The sequence below is a fragment of the Molothrus ater genome, chromosome 24, assembly GCF_012460135.2.
Source record: "Molothrus ater isolate BHLD 08-10-18 breed brown headed cowbird chromosome 24, BPBGC_Mater_1.1, whole genome shotgun sequence".
Taxonomy (NCBI): Eukaryota; Metazoa; Chordata; class Aves; order Passeriformes; family Icteridae; genus Molothrus; species Molothrus ater.
In genome coordinates, this window is record NC_050501.2 from 2,792,632 (window position 1) to 2,813,330 (window position 20,699).

General features: G+C 43.6%; 1 protein-coding gene across 1 annotated transcript in view; it reads right to left on the reverse strand.

The window, feature by feature from the left end:
- EYA3 (EYA transcriptional coactivator and phosphatase 3) overlaps positions 1-20,699 on the reverse strand; it is a 41,550-nt gene that overhangs the window by 9,486 nt on the left and 11,365 nt on the right. Inside the window, 9 exon segments of the mRNA XM_036396939.1 lie at positions 337-420; positions 1,833-1,972; positions 2,714-2,897; positions 4,633-4,715; positions 9,380-9,517; positions 13,688-13,830; positions 14,613-14,679; positions 17,240-17,319; positions 19,309-19,352. Of these exon segments, the coding sequence (XP_036252832.1) occupies positions 337-420; positions 1,833-1,972; positions 2,714-2,897; positions 4,633-4,715; positions 9,380-9,517; positions 13,688-13,830; positions 14,613-14,679; positions 17,240-17,319; positions 19,309-19,352 (963 nt within the window).

Sequence of the window (20,699 nt, forward strand, 5' to 3'; positions counted from 1 at the left end):
TTTCACAGTGAGCACATACAAAACATTCAAAAATCTACAGTGTTTTTTTGCAGAGAAAAAACACCTCTTTCCCCTACGTGCAAGGACCTCAGTTATTCCCAGTGAGGATGAAACCAGTTTGACAGACTTGCACTGTAAGAAGGGGCATGGTGGTGATGTCCATGTCCTAGCTCTGTATAAAGCCAAATTTAGTTTTTTCCCTGCCCCAAACTGCCAACAACTTAAAAGTACCACCATAGAGAGTTTAAAATAAACCAAACTACTCCTTCTCCAAAGACTAACATTTAATTCTGCATGACAGAAATAGGTTTTCTTCCATGGAACAGACAGCATTACCTTGCCATATTTTTGAGCATAAGACCCTGTGAGAAGAGAATGGAAGATGATGATGGTCTCATCCAGGTCCCAGAGGAACACCCGCTGCAGAGAGAACAACAGGAGGTTAGAGCTGAGATATTCCAGGCACTGAACTGCAACAAAGGAACAAGTTTTAATGTTGTGGTTAGCTGCAGTATGCTCTAACAGGTATGAACAATTGTCATCTTACAGGCTGAACACATTCAACTCTTCAGTTTACTGCAGTGGAGTTTATTTATAAGCACACATTCAGGCTATGGCTGTTTGGTCAAACTATTTCAAAAGCTTCTCTTTGCTTTTATAGTTATGAAAGTAAAGCTTAGAGTGCTAATGAATTTTAGAGGCCTGCTGAGGTGAAGTGTACTTCCTGTGATCTGGAGAGCACCAGGTGCATGCCCTTGGTGTTTGTCAGAGAAACCTTTGTTACAAATAAGGCAATGGGCTGCCATGAGGAATGGCAGAGTTTTGGTACAGAAGGACTTTGAGAGCTGGGCCAACAGGTGGGGTGGAAAAACCCCTCACACTAGTCCAGGCTGAAGGAGCTGGAGGGCAAATTGGACACCAGGACAAGCCAGCAGCCACCTCACCCTGTGGAGCAGTGACCTTCCTGCAGGAGTGTGCCATGTGTGCCAGAAAGGAGGGGCTGTCTCAACCTATTTGGCACTGGGAAGGTCGCCCCAGACTGCATCCCTGGTCCCAGGGATCTGTGAGGAAACGAGAGTTGCCAGCAAAATGCTACTGAGATGGTCAGCAGCCCACAGGAGAGGCTAAGGAAACTGGGATGGCTTTTCTCAGCAAAGAGGAGACTAAAGGATATCCAACAGGAGACCACAACTAATTGAAAGGGAACTGCAAAGGAGACAGAGACAAATTCTTTTCAGTAGTGGCAGATGGAAAATTGCTGTGGAAGAAGAAGGGGAAATTTGCAGCATGGGAGATTCCAAGTGGAGACAGACAAGCTCCTTCCCTGGGTGGATGTGGTAGTGCTGGGACAGATCATTAGGAACAGGATCTCCCTGTCTAGGTACAGGATCTCCCTGTCTAGGTACAGGATCTCCCTGTCTATGTACAGGATCTCCCTGTCTGGGTACAGGATCTCACTGCCTAGGTACAGGATCTCACTGCCTAGGTACAGGATCTCACTGCCTAGGTACAGGATCTCACTGTCTGGGTACAGGATCTCACTGCCTAGGTACATCTCCCTGTCTGGGTACAGGATCTCACTGCCTAGGTACAGGATCTCCCTGTCTGGGTACAGGATCTCACTGCCTAGGTACAGGATCTCACTGCCTAGGTACAGGATCTCCCTGTCTAGGTACAGGATCTCACTGCCTAGGTACAGGATCTCACTGTCTGGGTACAGGATCTCCCTGTCTGGGTACAGGATCTCACTGCCTAGGTACAGGATCTTCAGCCTGGAGGCTCTTGTGGCTCAGGCAGACAAAGCCACAGCCCCAGTGCTGGGGACTATTTACCTCCAGTTCACTGTCCTGGGAGGAGGAGGTATCTGCTTTCCTCTTCCCTCTGTTCTTTCCAGGGATGTTTTTTCTTGCTTGCTCATCTAACTCTTTACTTGCTGTTGCTCTTGGTAGCAAAGGACTTGTGGATGCATCTCCTAGAAGAAAGGAATCACACAGCTCTCATCTCCTTGTGTCTCAAAACAAACACCAATACAGCACTGGCCACAAACCACCTTAGCAAAAGCTAAGATGTAACTTCACTATGTGGATGCAGTAGCAGTTGAACTCTGATTGCAACATAAACCATGATTTCTTTGTCCCATCATTTCAAAACAGCTCTGTCTCCTCAATTTAGTCCCCCAGAACTGAGCTATTGCAACAGCTACTGCCTGCAGAGCAAAGCCAGAGCAGAGCAGCCATTTCACTACCCTGGAGCTACTCTATTACTCAACTATGTCTATTTTATTTAATAGACAGTTGAAATAAAAGAATAACAGCGATGATGTTGGAGATGATGGCTGGAGACACAGCCTTGGCCAAGCAGCATGGCCAGGACTGACAGGGAGATGGGATGGAGCCTGTTCTGCTGCTGCTAAGAACGCCCCTCCTAGGGACAGAGGACATCACCTCCTGCAGCCAGGTGTTCAGAGTGCTCCCTCTCCCTGGGGCACACAGAGCAGTGCTGGCAGGGCAGCAGTAGAAGGTTTCTGATACCTAAATTTGGCTGGCCCAACATAATACTCTGCACACCAGTGACACCAGGAAGGTTCTGCCAAGGAAGGCAAGTGTCCCACTGGGCCCAGCATGACAAGATGCTGCAGGTACCCTCTGGACACGTTTCCCCACACCTGCATCCTGCACTGTTTAGCAGAGGGATTCCACAGCCCCAGCCTCACCAGAGGAAGGTCTCTGCACTGCCCGAGCTGGCACCAGGGCATTTGGTTTCTCCTCTGGGAAGGTGGTGGTGGCCAGGGCCAGGCTCTCCGTGCTGCTGTCTGCTGGTGGCACCACTCCAAAGCCTGAGCTCGGGTAGCAGGTCTGGTACTGGCTCTGGCCAAGGATGGTGTAGGTGGGATATTCCTGTTGGGAAAGAGTTACTGATGGTAGGATGCCTCGTTCAGAAAACACTCTGAACCTCTGACTTTTGTATTAGAATATCCTGTCACAGACACATTTTATGAAAAACCCTTTCATTAGGATCTTTTCTCCTGAGAAGCTGAGAGGCCTCAGAAATTAAATGTAACCAATGGTTATCTGCTGCTGTGGAATGCAACAGGGGCATCTTGATTGATCTCATGTGGTTGTTTCTAATTAATGACCAATCACAGCCCAGCTGTCTTGGACTCTCTGGTCGGTCACAAGATTTTTTTATTATTATTCCATTCCTTTCCTTTCAAGCCTTCTGATGAAATACTTTCTTCTATTCTTTTAGTATAGTGTTAATATAATATATATATCACAAAATAATAAATCAGCCTTCTGAAACATGGAGTCAAGATTCCCATCTCTTCCCTCATCCTGGGACCCCTGTGAACTCCACCACAATATCCTGTCCAAAACAAATCCCAGCAGAGCACAGTCTGACTTTATGCTGTTTCATTCTGCACATGAAGACATTCCCAAAAAGGGCTCAGAGCTCTGGCTGCCCAATGGCCCCTGCACAGGCAGGTTCTGCAGAGGACACCAGTGACCACAGGGCCATTCCTCTGCTTCCAATGGCTGCAAAAATTAATTCATAATGAATGAAGTGACAGTAACAGGGGAGTTGAGTGGATGCCAAGACATCAGTGCACTCTGTGCTCTGGAATGTGTGGTTTTGTCTTGCATTTGACAGTGACAGAAAGTGACCTTGGGCCTTGCTGAGGGCACAACTACAAAACAAATGGCCCTTACTCATGTGCTGACTCAATCAAGCAATAATTCTGCATGCTGGAAGGTATCCATCTATGAAAACTACTTAATTCATTTAGGAGATTGCTCAGCACCTGGAGCTGTGCTTGAGGATTTCACCTTCTGCTGCTGACAGTAAAAAATGTGACATCACACTATTCTGGTACACAGTGCTCTCCTGATTCCCTTGAAGAGCTCCCCGGGTTTGTGCACCACATACCTTGGTCTGAAATACTAAAAGAAAATCATTTTTTTCCCCTTATATGTTTAAAAAGCAACAGCATAAGCACAGAGGGATTTTTGTGCATCCACTGCATTTTCCACACTTCCTGTATTCTCTTTCTGAAAAGCTGGACACTGAAGGCTTCCTCTGTATAACCAAGTACTCAGAATGGCAGTCAACCACCCCACAGAGGAAAAAGGCAGGGGGAAATGGTCTTTGTTAGCTTGCAGAGTTTCTCACTTTGTTCTAGTCTACCATCAGAATGCACACCCTACTTTACTGGGTTGGGGTTTGTTTGTGTACAACCTCATCTCCTGTCCTTGCTGAGGGAGAACAAAGGTGTCGAGAGAACACCCGACTCCAATCCTCCCTGCAGGTTTAGTCCTCAAAAGAGCTGAATTGTTTCTTCCCCTCCATCTCTCTTGCAGAGATCTCAGTTTTAAGACTCACCTCACAATTTGCAGAGGAGACAGCAGCTCTGAACAGATGAAGTGAGTTTGTTGCAAAGGCCAAGGGAGAAGCATCATGGTTAAAGAGACAGGAGGAGTGATTTGGTGATTTGAGTTACACACTGAGCCCCACAGCCCCAGTACCACTGTGCTCCATTTGAAATGACATTTCCATGTTAATTTTAAATTTTGATCAACTTGTTAAACAAAGGTAAAGGAGATGGTGCATATAAATTTACCAAGGAAGTTTTACCTGTGAGATGCTGGCTACTGCTGATGTGGAAATATTGACAACAGTTGAGGATGTAGAGACTGGACTGGCATTGGTAGTTGATGCTGTAAAATTGAGAATTACTGCATTAAATATTCTAGAAAAGCATAAAAAATGACAAATTGTGAAATAAATACTTACTAGGCAAATGTGCAAGCACTTGTGCTTCCAGCAGCACTCTGCTACCAACACCCAGAAAAGGACTGGGGTGTGTTTTGACACCAGTCACATTTCAGTTGGGTTTAAGGAAAGAAGAGCTTGTACATCTTTAAAAACAGTCCTTTCCAGTGGTTCTGAAACCTTTTCCCTCCATGGTTGCTAAGCAATTGATGGAGAATTAAAAAGGTTTTACATATTTGATAAGATAACAGTCCCATTCTGATGATCAATCAGTAGCAGTTGAAAATGAATCAGAATAAATCAAGAAAAAGGACATTAATGTGTTTAAATCAGTTCTGTTAAAAATGCATCAAACTTAACATTTTTAGTCTAATTAGATTTAAAATTTAAGGACACATTAAGAAGTTTCAAATAGTAGAAATAGAGTGTTTCCTCCTGGAGAAAGTGAGCATCTCTCCCAGCATCCCTGTGTCTAGAACAGCTTTTTGGATGTGATTTTCTGAAATAATCTGTCAGCAGCTCACAGGATGAGTTCTTAGGGATGTGTAGTTGTTGGCACCACCTTGAAGATGTTTCCTAAGCTTTGTGTCACTGCATTAAGTTCTCCTAAAACACAAAAGAAGCTGCTAGAGCAGCACTTGGGAACACCAGTGGTTTAGCAGTTTTTGGGGGGTTGCAGACACAGGGCCACTCCATTAAACATTCCCCAGCATGGGGTTTTGGGACTCACAAGGATAACAATATAAAATTAAATCAGCAGGAACAAAACCAGAATGTACAAAACCAGATGCCACCAAGAACTATTTTCTTTTCTAAACCACCTTCCTCTGCACACAAATAAACAAAAAAAAAAATCACTTTTAGATGCTTATATAGACTTGTAGAAATTCACAGTATCCCTACCTTACCATCACTCTGGGAAAAATCCTTATTTTCTGCAAATACCACCACAAAAATTCACCCCAAGAACTCAAACTCCTGAAGGATTCAGTCCTGCTCCCCCAGGAAAACAGACCCACCATGAACTCTTAACAAGTGTATGTTGTGCTTTGGCGAGCACCAACACTACCTGGTGCCTCCTGGAAAGAGGAATGCATCCAAAATACACCTCAAAAAAGTGAAGAAAAGAAACAGATCTTAAAAGATGTGTAGAAATACACAGGATTTACAGGAGATGAGAAATATGAAGGGTGACCTCTCTGTGGAAGCAAAGGGAAGTAATTAGCCCCAGAAACATTTAGAAAAAGGCAAAAGGGCTGCACTGACCAGCAATAATGGCAGTGAAGACACTCAAGGACCTACAGCAGCTGCACAGGTATTGAAGCCCAGCTGTGTGAGCCCAGGAACCTGTCACAAACACTCCTCAAAACAACTGCTCAAAACCAGGGGCAGTTCCCAAATCAAGCTCCTTCCAATTAATTCCACATGATGGAAACTATCAAGGCTGTTATCACCTTAAGAGAAGGTTCTTTCCTAGGCCCCTGTGAAGCCCAGCTCTCCAGAAAAGAACCTTGCTAAGTGAACAAACCTGCAGCCAGAGCAGAGCAACTCCTTGGAAGATCAACTGTTACACCACTGCTCTCAAGACTGTCATGGAGAGGAAACAGAAAGTGATTCTTATCTGTAATGCCCTGCACAGGCTGCTTCTCCACTGAGATTGATGACAGAAGTTAAGAAATGAGAAAAAAGGTTTGGCATTCACTCACATGAACTTCATTGTTTATTTTAACTCTGGTCTCCCTCCAACAGGCCTTTTTAATAATCCTGTATCTAAACATTGCTACATACCAGATTTTTTCAAACAGTTCCCACCACAGGGATGAACCAATTCTTTCTGCACTGTGGGCCACTTCCTTTTACCTGTGAATGCGTCAGAACCATGCAAAAATATTTGGCAAAGATTTGCCAAACATGACTTGAAGGGCTGAGGTTTAAAGACCAGCAGACACAAGTACTGAATTAAAGATGCCATGACTCTTTTCCTATTTTCCCTTCTTTATCCCCCATTTCAGACCTCATCCTCAGACATTACATCCCTGTCTCTACCTTATTAATCCCAATCTGCTTTGCTTCAATCATTTTCAAAGAGCCAAAGCCAGAACCATGCACTGAAATTCCCCTCCAGTGGCTCAGCACCATTGTACAGCTGTGTCTCACCCTGCTGATTTGAGTGGCAAGAAAAGACAGATATTCCAGGGATTACTATTGAAACAACTCTGTCCAGCCTTTCAACACCTCCCTGCCACCTGCCCCTGTACTGACCTGAACCCTTGGTGAGCTGCTTGAGAAGGAAATAGAGCAAATCTGAAAAAGGAAACATTTCCTGCGAGTCTGCAAAAAGTTTTTTTCCAAAAAAGCAACAGTATTGGGACCATTGGAGTGACTTTTGCACACTTTGGGGTGACTTGTGCACACTTTCAGAGAGCAGCCTGCAGGGAGATTTCTCACATCACACATTCTCCAAGCAGCACAGATTAAAATCCTTCTCCTGTGTGAAATCTGACACAGCTGGGGTTGAGCAGTTTGCAGAAGAGAAAACTCCAGTGAGACCTTAGAGCCCCTTCCAGCATCCAGAGGGGCTCAGAGAGAGCTGGACAAGGACTTTGGACAAGGGATGGAGTGACAGGATAAGGGGGAATGGCTTCCCACTGCCAGAGTTCAGGCTTACATGGGACATTGGAAAGGAATTCTTGGCTGTGAGGATGCCCAGAGCAGCTGGGGCTGCCCCTGGATCCCTGGCAGTGCCCAAGGCCAGGCTGGACAGGGCTTGGAGCAGCCTGGGACAGTGGGAGGTGTCCCTGCCATGGCAGAGGGGTTGGAAGGGGATCATCTTTAAGGTGCCTTCCACCCAAACAAGTCTGTGATTTTATAATTCCACAGAACAGGGCTTGACATGGGTCTGTCTGCTCAGCACCCCCAGGGATCCACCTGCCCCCCATGGGACATCACTGGGAAATCTTGTGTAGCACCAATCCTGAGCCCTGGCAGCTCAGGCTGGTCTGTGAGACTCAGAAAATCATTCTGCTGTGGGAAGGAGGGTTAAGCTGGAAAAAGGGAGTATTTCCAGTATTTCTTTCCTTTTGTTTAACTAATTGAATTCCAGAGTGGTTTGCTCAGTGTCAAGATGCACAAAGCTGTTTTCCCTCAATCAATGAATAAAACTCTGATCCTGCTGCTTCTGGAGCCCATGTGCACTCACAAAAAATGATCAGTTCATTGCAGTTGATTTATGAATGCAGTTATGAATGTGAAAAGTAAATTAAGGATAAATACTACACTGGGCCATTGACTGTCTAAATAATGCAAGCTGAGCAAGTACCATGGCATACCACAGGACTTTCCTCTGTGAGAGACATACTAAAATCCACTCACTGCTAATTTTAAGAATAATCCTCCTTTTCTTGGCTCTCATGAGACCACATCTGGTTGTGGCATTCAGTTTGGCCCCTCAAGCACAAGAAACATGTTGATAAAATTCAGTGCTGATAAAATTCAGCAGATAAAATTCTGCTAAAGAGGCACCAAACCAGTCAGGGATCTGAAGAATGTGCCCTGCAAGGGGCATTTCAGGGGAGAGGGACTGTCCAGCCAGGAGAGGAGGTGCTGGTACCTGCAGGGACATTAGTGAGAGGACAGACAGAGGCTCTTTTTGCAGATGTGCAGCAGCAGGAGGAGAGGTATGGTCAGAACGTGGAAGAGTGAAAGCTCTGAGTCAACAAAAGAAAAAAAAATTCATCATAATGACAGTCAGGTTCTGGAAGTGGCAAAATTTCTGTCCTTGGAGGTTTTGGAGATGTAACTAGACAAAGCTCTGAGCAATCTGGCTCTGAATTCTGTATCAACTACTCTTTGAGTAGGAAGCTGAACTAAAAATTTCCTCAAGTCCCTGAATTATTTTGTGAAAATATTCCACAAGGCATAGATTACAAATTCCTGAAATGCTTTATAAAATTTCCAGAGAAAGAGACAAACTTTCACCATTTGTCACCAAAACCTAAATGACAAATTCCAGCCTAAAGAAAAGGTATCAATTTGCACATATGTGCCATAAGCAACAATATTTCATTATTCAGATATCTGGCACATTCACTGCTGTGGACACTGGTGAAATTCAGCACCTGCCTTCTTAGATGTGGCACTTCCAGCAATTATAATATTTTAATGGTAATTCTATACTAAGAAATTCACTTCCTAGCAGATCTACCAACCTGTGTCTCTGACATTCAAGAGCCATCTACCTCCAGAAGGGATTAAAAACAAATGTTTACAAATCTCACTGCACAGTCAGCATATTTCCTGACATCAACCTAAAGACCACAAATGCAAGAGCACTCCCAATAAAGCATGCAGGAACACAAGATGGAGCCTCTTTCCCCTTCCCATTTGCTCTTCACCCTGTTCAGCCCAGCAGCATGGCACCAACGAGCCAGCCTGGTGCACACACAGGGGGGAGGCAAACACAACCCCACAAACACACAGGCACAAGGAGAAAAGAGGCAAAGCATGAAGAAGCATGCACAAACCAAGGACAAGCGTGCAAGCCTCTCTAGTTTGGTATCTGGACTCAGTTAGGTGGAGAGAGATGCAGATAAAAACCATGCCAAGTTACCTTCAATGGAATAAGAATAATGTGCTGGGCTGGGCTGGCTTGTGGTTAACCCTGTAGTGCAGGTAAGAACACTGTGCTGACTTGTAGATGGAGTCTGAATTAAACCACTTTCAGGTTTCATACCTGGCCACAGTGCACCTGAATCAGATAAATTGGACCAGTTACAAACAAATATGCCAGGACCAAACAGCATGCTCCTTCCTCAGATGAAGATTTTTGCTCATCACAAAAGCAAGTAACAAATGACACATGGAAAATGTTTAATTTTGGCAATAGTAAGCACTGACTGTCAGGCTGTGCAGGGATTAGAGCTGGTGACAAAATGGCTGAAAAAGAGAAAATTAAAAGCACCAAGAAGATTAATTTGCAAAGCTTCTAACTAAAATCTGTTTGTGGTCACTGAGGTTCAGTGCCCATGCAGATAAAGGACCTGCAATGGCTGTGACTTTGGGCTGAGCTGCACAGCACTGCAAGTGACATCAGCTGCTACACAGTGAGGCCAAAGCTGGGATCTATGAAGGCCAAGCTTAACACTTCCACTACTTCACTGGGCTTTGGGATGAATATTTTAAACCAAGCCACAAGTCAGTAATTTTCCTAGACTGACAACAACAAATATAGAGCTAAAAAAATAATTAAAAATCTGAATGTTTCTTCCAGACTTCCTGTTGTTTTGGAATGCCTTTGTAAGAACCCTGGGCACAGCACAGAGAGCAGAGTGGCTGTAATTATGTGTACAGGGCACACCAAGCACGTGGCTCAGCTTGGCTGCTGTGTTAGGGCGAGGTCTCTGCACTGATGGGTGCCAACAGTGTCCAACTGAGGCAGCTCAGCTCAGGCCTCACCCCTCAGGGCTCTTCAGGCTTTCATTTGAGTGTCTCCAAATCCAGCAGCCAAAGTCAAAGACAGCTCTCCCTGGCCCGGTTAGGAAGCAGAAATATTTTGAGAGGATCTACTTACAAACAAGCAGGAGTGTGCAAAGCAGAGGGACAAAGGACATTTGGAGCTAGAACAGAGTTCAGGGCCATCAGAAAGGGCACCCTCCTTTTGAAACAGCCTGAGATCAGTACCAAGGCTGCAGAAGCCCCTGCAGCCCTTCACCCACTCCAGCAGGACTGAGCCATGGGCTGTGAGCTCCAGGTTTCTTACCTAAATGACATGGGAGACTCCATAAAGCTGGACATGAGCAGCCACTCGATGCTGCAGCTTTGTCAGAATTAAATTCTGCAACGGCCCTTTGATTTATTTACATATCTGATCTCAAACTGACACCTATCAGTCAACTTAAATCACTCCCCTCTGCCCAGTCACCCCAGGGTTTGACTCTGACTCTCACGTTGTGTCTTTGTTAAGGTTTCAAGCCTCCAGAACCTCAATAATTAGCAAACAAAAAGGAAAGGCTGTTTTAAGAAAGACTGTAGACACACTGCAGAAACTCCAGAACACAACATATGTGAAAAAGATCCTCCAAGGAGAGTGGGAGTAGCTGTGTTTGTTTAGCCTGGAAAGGGAGTGCCACCATCTCCAAATGGCTGAGCAGTTCTCACAGGGGACAGGAACCAGAAGCTCCTTAGGGCACAAGACAGAGGGACAAGGAGCAGTCAGCAGCACAGTGTGATGCTCACAGGACATGCAGAAGTGCCAAAGAACCTGAGAGTGAAACACAAACCCACCCTGGATGCTGTGGGACAATGACCAGCCAGGTCAGACACACACACAGAGGTGCTGGCAGTGCTGGCTGGGTGATTCAGGTCATGTGCTAAAGCATCTTTCAGCCCCTGCCTTCCCTGTCTTGCTGTTACAGACATGCCCTTTATACTTTCTATACCCAGGCACACTCCTGGGCTGGTGGCAAATGTCCTGCAGGACAGCAGGATAAGCTGGCACAGCCTCAAGGATGATGGAGGAGAAGCTGTGAGAGGAGGAATGAGACTCTTCCATGTCCAGTGGCAGCACTGTATGCCACAGAATGTCCCAGCACACACCTGCAGACATGGAAAGGCCCCACACAGGACATCCCAGCACTTGCAGGTTTTTCTTGAGTTAATGTAAACCATCACATCCATGGTGCTTCTAATACCAGCTCCCAGCTATGCAGCCTGGATGTCACCACTCTTATTTTAATGCTTCTTTAATAAAATCTCTCTAGACCACAAGGGCATCCCATGCAGAACAATGCACTGAACACCAAGAGAGGTGACAAATCACCAAGAGCATAGGTCATCCCTTCTCTAGAAGGAGCATCCTGGCTTCAGCCACCTCCAGACTATGTTGGTGTTTGTCAGCTTGCCTGAATTTCATGCTGGTTTGTCCCAGTTAGAGAAGCCATGGTGCCTTCTTTCTGGCATAGAAACAAATACAAGGTAGAAAGACACAGCAACCTCTGTAAAAGCCCTCTGGTGCTGGTAAAACCAAGTTGTTGGCCCTCACCTGCTCACTGGAGATTTTGTGAGCAGAAGCAATTTCCAGAATTCCCTCTGCAGTGTGCATGTTCAATCCTCTACCTTCTACCTCTCCATCAACCTGTGCAAGGTCCATCTTCTCAGCATGACTCAGCAGATACCACTCCACTATGATTTCCATTACTGGAAATGACTTTTAACATCTTCCTAACACTTGATTTCACACTAAAAATTCAGGTGTTTAACAACAGACCGCAAAATCAACACCAGACATTTCAGTAACTGATGACATTTTGGATATTTTACAGAGGAAAGCTCCTTTGAAGTCAACAGAAAATGCAGATCTCCTTCCTGGCCTTCAGAAGAATTTCTAGTGTTACATTTAGATTATGATATTGAAGGAGCTGAGTACCCCTGCACTCCAGAACCTCTGCCTTTAAAAAGTGAACACTGCCCCCAGATACAGCCACCACTACTGCAACCAACAAAACATCACACCCACAATACTCCAACAAAACCCCTACACCTTCCCTCCCTCCTTCCAAACTTGCAGAAGTCTAAACCACTGTTTTAAACAACTTCACTGGAGCACTCCACATATTTACAAATATTTGCCTTTAAAAACACCAGCATGTGACACATTAAAACACACAACAGCACATGAAGCAGCCCCAGTGCACCATGCACAACACACTATCAAAACCCACCAAATAAATGAAGCAAAGGAAACCATCAGGCACTGCTCAGATACAGCAAAAACCAGTGCAACAAGGCACTGAAACCAAAGTGCAGGTACCCAGTGAGGAGGAGTATGTTCCAGCAACCATTAGTAATTACAGTATTAGCAATTTAACTTGTGTTTAACAAAGCCAAGTCTGGATTTATTATCCTTCCTACACCATCTTTCAAATACATAATGACAAATCAATTGTTTTGTAACCTTTACAAAAGCCCATGTTCTGTCAGCAGCTAACAAAAGCCAGAAATGTAGCTGTTGTTATTCAAAGACATTTAATTCTTTAACTAGAAAAAAATTCATGTTTACACACATCAAGGTACCAAGATTTTAGCATTACAGATAAATCTGCAAGAGGCTCAGTGCCTATGGCTGTTCAACCACAAGCCCCTGAGACATATATTTAGAATCACAGAATGGTAAAAGTTGGAAAAGACCTTTAGGATCAACAAGTCCAAGCATAAATCCAGCACCACCATGTCCTCTGCAAGGGGTGGTGACTCCAGCACTGCCACAGGCAGCCAGGGCGCTCCCCCAGCTCCCTGCATGGTGCTGTGATGTTCCCTGCTAAGGGATAAAACAGCCTCTGCTCCCTTCCTGGTTTTGGGAGCTGCATTTGCAGAGACTGGAATAGCTACTAAAAGGGCTCAGTTATTAGAGCAAATTAAGGAAATTATTTGCCTAGTAAACTTGGAGACATTTTAGCATGAGCTCTCATTTGGTGAAAGATGAAATAAAAATGTCATAATTGTGGATAACAACAAGGAAAGGAGGAAGGGGAAAGGGGAAAGGGGAAGGGAAGGGAGAAGGGAGAAGGGAGAAGGGAGAAGGGAGAAGGAGAAGGGAGTTGTAGTATGGAGTGTTGTGTGATTTCACTAAGAAGGAAACTGCACAAACACAGCTATACCACAACTAGAGACAATGATGATCCCAAACCAAGAATCATATGGCAAACTTCATGGGGAGATCCAAAGTAACAGCTTTGTAAAAAATCTTATTTTTTAAGCTGAAGCCCCATCAAGAGATCAGTGCCCATCTACAGTTTAAGCTATGTGCTCTCCTACAAACCCTTCTCTCCAACATGAGTGGTTATGCTTAACATTGGCTTTTTACTGAGACATAAAACAGCAATTGCAGGCACAGAGAAATCTTTGAAGAGTCACTTTTTACCAAAAGGAGGTAGTCCATAGGTCTGGGTGGTCTGGGGGTAGATGGTGTAGGGCTGGGACTGCTGTAGTGCTTGGTACTGAGGCTGAGCAGGGTAAGGGCTCATTGTTTCTGATACTGGTACAGAGAGGATATGTGCATATGGCCTTGGGGAAAAGAGAGAACAAAAGTCAGCAAGAACTGTTTACATTATGCAGCTTTCAGCCTTCAAACCAAAAGACACATTCAATAATTGCTCCAGAAAGGAGAAACTACTCAGACTGACAATTCCTCTTAGTGTAATAAGCCTCTTGTGCTCCCCAAGGCAGGCTCTTGAGTTGACAGGTGCTGCCTGCAGTGACAGCAGGGAAAATCCCTCCTCCACAGAGCCAGAGATCCAGGCTGGGAGGGCAGGGTGGGCTGGGAGGGACACATCCCCATTCCAACAGGCATGAGTGGTCAGTCCCACTCATCATGCCTGACCACACCAGAGCCTGCAGCTGCTGTAGTCCAGCAGGACCTGTAAGAACCAGGGGGACACACACAGAAACTACACAAAAACAAAAAGCAGGGGTTAAAGCCTATCCTGCTCCAACAGGAAAAAATACAAAGATCCCTAAACACACTGAATGATGAGAAAATCTTATATTCCCCTTGTATTTATTTATGTTCAATTTGTTTATTTGACAAATTTCAGGTGCATTATTCACCAAGACTATCATGTTAATTACTTGAAGGGCTTCATTTATCTTTGTGGGGCTTTCATTTATCATTTATAAAACAACAGTCACTAAAGCTAAAGGGTAAATTCTGTTAAGTACAGTGTCTCTAGCAATGAGTAACTGCTGCCAGTAGTGGGATTTACTGCACTGGAGAAATGCATGAAGATACAAAAAAAATACTTCAGAGAGAAATAAGTACAGAACTCAGTAACAATTTCTTGACTTACTTTGCAGAATACATTTGTGAGGTATAATCATTTGATGACCTTGGGATATAATCAGTGCATGTCATAACTGAAAAAAAATAAATTTGTGTAATTACAGAGGTGCTTTCAAAACCCAACAAATAAAGACAAATATCAATACTCATGGTACATTTTAGTCAACACACAGTATTTTACAAAGAGTTTTAGTGCCCTGAATAGCTGTTTCAAAGCAAATTCTCAAAAACACACTGTTAAACTGGCACAAAATATTTTGCCAGCTCACAGCAGGTAGATCAGTCAGTCACACTATTCCTCCCTGTGAAACACAGCTCTTTCTCTTTATCAGCTGGTACCATAATTTTTTGCAACTGTCATAAAAAACCTTTGATTTCAGCCCTCCACAAACCCCTGTGTATTTGCCAAAGAGGCTTCATCTGCACCAAGTGTAACATTTCTGTGTCCGTGTCCTGGAGCAGAGACCAAACATCTGTTTTGCCAAGCTTTCCTCATCCCCTAGGTGCTCTGTCCATGCATGGCTCCAGCAAAGAGTTTTCCTGCAAAAAGGAACAGCTCCAGCTCAATGAACTTAATCACAAATATCCAGGGAAGCACAGCTGCAGTGCACAAGGCTCTAAAATAAGCTGGCAGCTACATTTAACCAGATTTTTCTGCTTCAATAAATCCACAGCAATTGCACTCTGAAGCTGGTAAAACAGAGTGGCTCAGCTGGCAATCCAGAGAGGAAATGTTTCAAATCTTCTCAGTCAGCACAGCCCATGGCTCTGCTACACTTTGTGTGAGAGAACTCTATTACAGCACTCCAGGCTGGGCTGGAGACGGGGGCTTGGGCTCCTATGGCTTCATCCCAGAGCCTTAAACACCCCTTGGATTCACATCAGCTGATTAAATACTCAGCTGTCCATCAGGAAAGCAACAATGGGCAGGAGCCCAGCACAGAATTTGGTCCTTGCAGCCTCTCTGGCAGGAGCCCAACACAGAATTTGGTCCTTGCAGCCTCTCTGGCAGGAGCCCAACACAGAATTTGGTCCTTGCAGACTCTCTGGCACATGGCACCACCACAGTGCAGCAAGGGCTGTGACTGTATCTGCACAGCACAGGGGTTTATCAGCTCAGATCTACAAGCACCATGCCCAAACCCTCAGCAAACACAGCTGCACTGCTGTGGATCCAGCAGATTCCCCTTTGAAAGCAAAGCACCCAGGCTTGCCCAGGAGGTAATTCAGGCTAACTGTGTATCCCCAGGGACCCCACACCTACCATTACAAGAGACCACATTTTCCCTCTCCCTCTGGAGTGACTCAATTAACAGCCTCCAAAATAGGGTTATGGATAACAGCATCCTCTGCCTTGGTATTTGATCCAATGCCAATAACGTGCTCAAAAAGTTGGCATTTCCATACTGGACCTGCATTATTGCTCTTGTATGACCACCTGGTAAACTCTCCTGAGTTACACTGAGGAAAGCAAGGCACTGCCACAGGCAGCTCTAACCCCAATGTGCATTCTGCCACCTCAAAATCAAAAACCTCCTCTTTGTGTGATCTGAACACCAGCAGCTGAGAAGTACAAACCATCAACCAGATGTGCTGAACCTCCCAAATGATCCATGAATCCCCTTCCTCTGCTCCTCAGTGTTTGCCTTTGCTCACAGTGTGAAGCCCACGTAGCTCAAGGATACAACAGCAAACACAAACTGGGAACTTTTGGACCTAAAGGCTTTCCTCTAACACTTGTCAGTTCCCACATGTTGAGAATTTGTAGGGTTTTTTTAAGAAAGTCAATATTCATCTGAATAGTTATGTAGTAATGATATTTCTAGAACTTGTATTTATAAAACTGCATAAAAAGAATTAGGCAATAGTGTAAAAAAGCAAAAAATCCCACAATAACACTGCATGCAGTTTCTAGGATTTGTAAATGGCTTATCCAGTCAGGTTTTGCAGGATGAAATTTCTCCTAACTCGTGCAACACCACAGCCTGGATTAAAATAGCAATGATTGAATCAATTACAGTGGGAAGTCACACCTTACACACTTTCAGCTAAGGTGAGCTGACTTACACTTCAAAATATGTATTGGCAGTCAAAGGAATCTGACTTTCTAATAACTTCCAGCCCTCTTTTTTCAAGAGAAAGGACACACTCCACTTTTCACTTAGTATGCAATCTTTGTATTCCCTGCCTGTTTCCTCTCTGTTTATTCCCTGAGAGCTTTCTGCAGACATTCAATACAATTCAGAGTCTAAGATGAAGTGTATGGCATATTGCTACAAAGGATCCAACCAGCTGTGTAGAGATAATGATTTATAAAACATGTTTACAACAGGCATTACAACTGATATTAACTCAATCCTCAAGAAGAATCATGTCTAAGGCAGATAAGACACAGCAGCACTCAAAAGCACCCAACAGCTAGCTGAGGGGCAGTGACAAAAATATTTGTTAGAAACTGATATTTCCTTACCATCAGGCATTAACACTTTGTAAACACTACAGCAAATGTCCACTTTACAACTGATAGTGAGAGCAGGCTAAGGATTACAAGGAGGAGACAAAGCTCATGGTTGATGTGGCATGGTACCAGGGAAAGACATGGGGAAGGACAATGGGAGAACTCCAGGTACTCACTCTCACTGGACATGGGAAGGTTTGAACCAAGGTTTGAAGATTCAGTTTTCTGATCACTGACTTCTGTGCTGCTCACATGACTGCTAGGACAACAAAGGTTCAGTATTAGCATTATGAACTCTTAAATTAACATCCTTGGCCATCATAACCCCTGGGTTCAACCTTTCTGACCAGGGAAAACTAACTCTTCACAAAACCTAGCCCTGTGCTCTTTGCTATTTCAGGAAGAGATTCTGAAAGAGAGATCTGCACCTGGAATTAGACATCAAACGGGATGTTTAGACAATTAGACATCATGTGGGGTTTGAGTGGCCAGGGTTTGGTAGAGGGGGGGCTTCAGGGGTGGCTTCTGTGAGAAACACCTCAGCAGCCAAGGAAGTGCTGCCAGCAGTGCTGTGTGACCCTGCTGCCACAGGCTCCCTGCCATGGGCATGGCCTCACTGCTGCATTTGTCCCTGAGGAGCAGTGCTGAAACATCCTTGGACTGGGGGTCACTTCTCTGCTTAAATATTTGCAGGTTACTAGATTATTCTGGATTTGTCCCACATTGTTTCAGTTCCATGCTGATGTTGCTTTGTTCATGTACAGAGTAGGAAGTACAGGTAATTTCTAAATGAAACTGTTTTGTCCTTGATTATTGCCTTCCAGGCTTTAGTTTTATTATTGCTAGTTCTGCAACACAGCTTTTCATGAAGTTTTGAGCCATCTCTGTGCTGTTCTGATATTTTGAAACTGCAGTTTCTCAAGGTGAAGGAGCCAAAGGAACTGCACCTTGTAGCTCAGGTGTGCACCAAGCATGGTCCTCTCTGCCTCCCTGCATCACCTGACTCCATTCAGCATCCCAACAAAAAACAACTGCACAGTTTTGTGTTGGATGAGCAAATTAAATTCTCAGGAAGAGCCTAAAGGTGTCTGAGCTGAACTACACAAGGAGCAGGAGGCTGTATGAGAAACAAACCCAAACCTTGCAACACCTTTCCCCACCCATCCCTGCTTTCTGAATCCAACTAAACTGATTTTTTCTCCCTCCTTCCCCTCCTGCAGTGCAGAGAAAAGGGAGAAACAGGTCCAATAAATTCTTTTCAATTAATCCATTGGTTAAACTTAAATTCATGTATAGCCTTATCAAAACAGAGCAAGAATATTTAAACAGAATATTTAATCAAGTTAGAAATGCAACTTTATCCCACCCCTCTCTTCTGTTTTTAAATACTGGATGTCCACAATTTTAAAATCCAAGGATGTTTATACTCAAATCTTGAGCTCCCTGTGCCCATAGGGAAGGTGTGGTTGTGCTGCAGCAGGGTGACACAGAGGGAGAAGGGAGAGCCCCTCAACGTGCTCAGACCTCTCTACCCAAGAGAGGGAAAAACCCCTCCCTAAGATCTGATTTCTCTGACTCAGATGGGCCAGAAAGGGAGCTTGTGTGATTAGATCAAAATTCTAATTTTGAGAATATAGAACAGGACCACTCCTGCAGAAATGGTGTTTCCTCCTTGCTCTTATTGGAATGGCAGAGACTCCAAAAAGAAAACTTTCCTCACTGAGTTTGCTGCTACTCAGAGAAGCAGAATAAATCCTAATATAGCTATTCTAAGTAGTAATAATAATAGTTAATTCCTAAATACAATCATGATCAAAAAGCATCTACTGAGGATAAAAATAGTATCACACAATAGCTTTAAATAGGAGAAGCTACCAATTCAAGAGTTTCATTTCTCATAGCAGTTACCCACAGAGTTTCACTAAGAACAGTAGTACAGATATTATTAAAATATCCTGAGTCTCACCAAATTAAATGCATGTTATTTCAGTCTCATTCTGTGAAAGATAGGTGTGATGATGCCATTCTTTTTGTGGCCACTTTTATAAAAGCTTTATATCACAAAGCTAGTTAATTACTTTTTATTGGGAACTTAATCAAAATTATACCAAATCCAAATACAACTTTATTTTCCATAGCTCTGTAAAAAATAAATCAAGAGGCAAATTTCTAAAATGAAAGCTTTATAATTGTAAAAGACCATAAAGAACTGTTCTACACTAAAATCAAATTTAAAATCCCATACCTCAGGCTCTGGTCTCTGGATTCTTGCATCTTGGCTTTTTTCACCTGCAAAGACAAAAATGTTCAGAGCTACAACTAACACAAGCTGGAGGGTTCACAATGCTGGCTGAATGTCCTGCACTCCAGAACTCACTGGTGTAACCATGGGCTCTTCATCTCAAACCAAGTTTTTTCCTAATTGGAAAACAAGGGCTAACACTGGATCTTGTATAGCAGAATTGTCATGTTAGTTACATTAGCAACAGGTGCTGAGATATAAAGCCACAAAAATGGCTGGTAAGGACAGTTTTGTGGACATTGAATAAAACAGTCATAAATTTGAAGAAAATCTTATTCTGCATGGATTCAGCACAAACTTTGCTCTTTTCCCCCTATATTTTAAGATAGGAACATGAATGCTTTTTCTGTAATAAATTAGGAGTTTTGACTCCTGACTAAAACCAATACAGCACTTTTTCTCATTTTGTAGGTGCCAGCTGGATCCTGTTCCTGTACAGGGTATTACACCACTGGCTTGAACACAAATTTGGTTTCTGCAAGGTACAAACATTACTGTGAAACTCTCAGAAGGATGCCAGGGTGAGTTTCTCCTGCAAGAAAATGCCATGACTGCCTCACTCATTCATTATGATCCATTCAGTCTCATACTCTGCCACAGAATGACTGACTGGTATCACTGGTATTCTTAAATTACCAAGAAAATCTTTAGCTGAATATTACAGCAGAATCTGCTTAAAGGACACACCACTGAAAATTAGCTGTACCCTATCTCTCATGCTCTAAAGAATAAAGACAGTTTTCATTATATTAGGATGTATTTAGAGAGATTTCCTTTTTAAGTACAGGGAATTCATTTTTAAACTCTTCAAATAGGTGGAGTACAAACTATATGGTTTTGCTGCTTAGTTTCACATTTTGTGGATATTACTCAAGCCCATCATCTGCAACTTGTAGAAATCCAAGTTTACATTTCCATTTCATTTGATTTTGTTCCTAAATCATAAAATTGCATCAATGACATTAATGTATTTTCTAACGAGTTTAACTGAAGAATATTAAATTCTCACATTAAAAAGGCATCAAAATCTTTTCAATTACAACACACCCCAAGTGCCCTCAAGCACATTATTCTGTTTCTGTGTGCATTTGACAAGGTATCCAAGATTACAAGCATCACTCCCTTTGTAACTCGGCAATTTCTTGTGGAGTTTGTGCCAGGTTTATTTGGGAACAGAACGTTAATACAAACATTTCTGCTTCATTCCTATGCTATTATGTTTTAGATACACGATTTCATTAATCTCATACTGTACTGATAATTCTCTACCAACACCTCCATGCTGTGTTAATATCAGTTATTGATAATGCAAACAGTATTGCAAATATTCACGT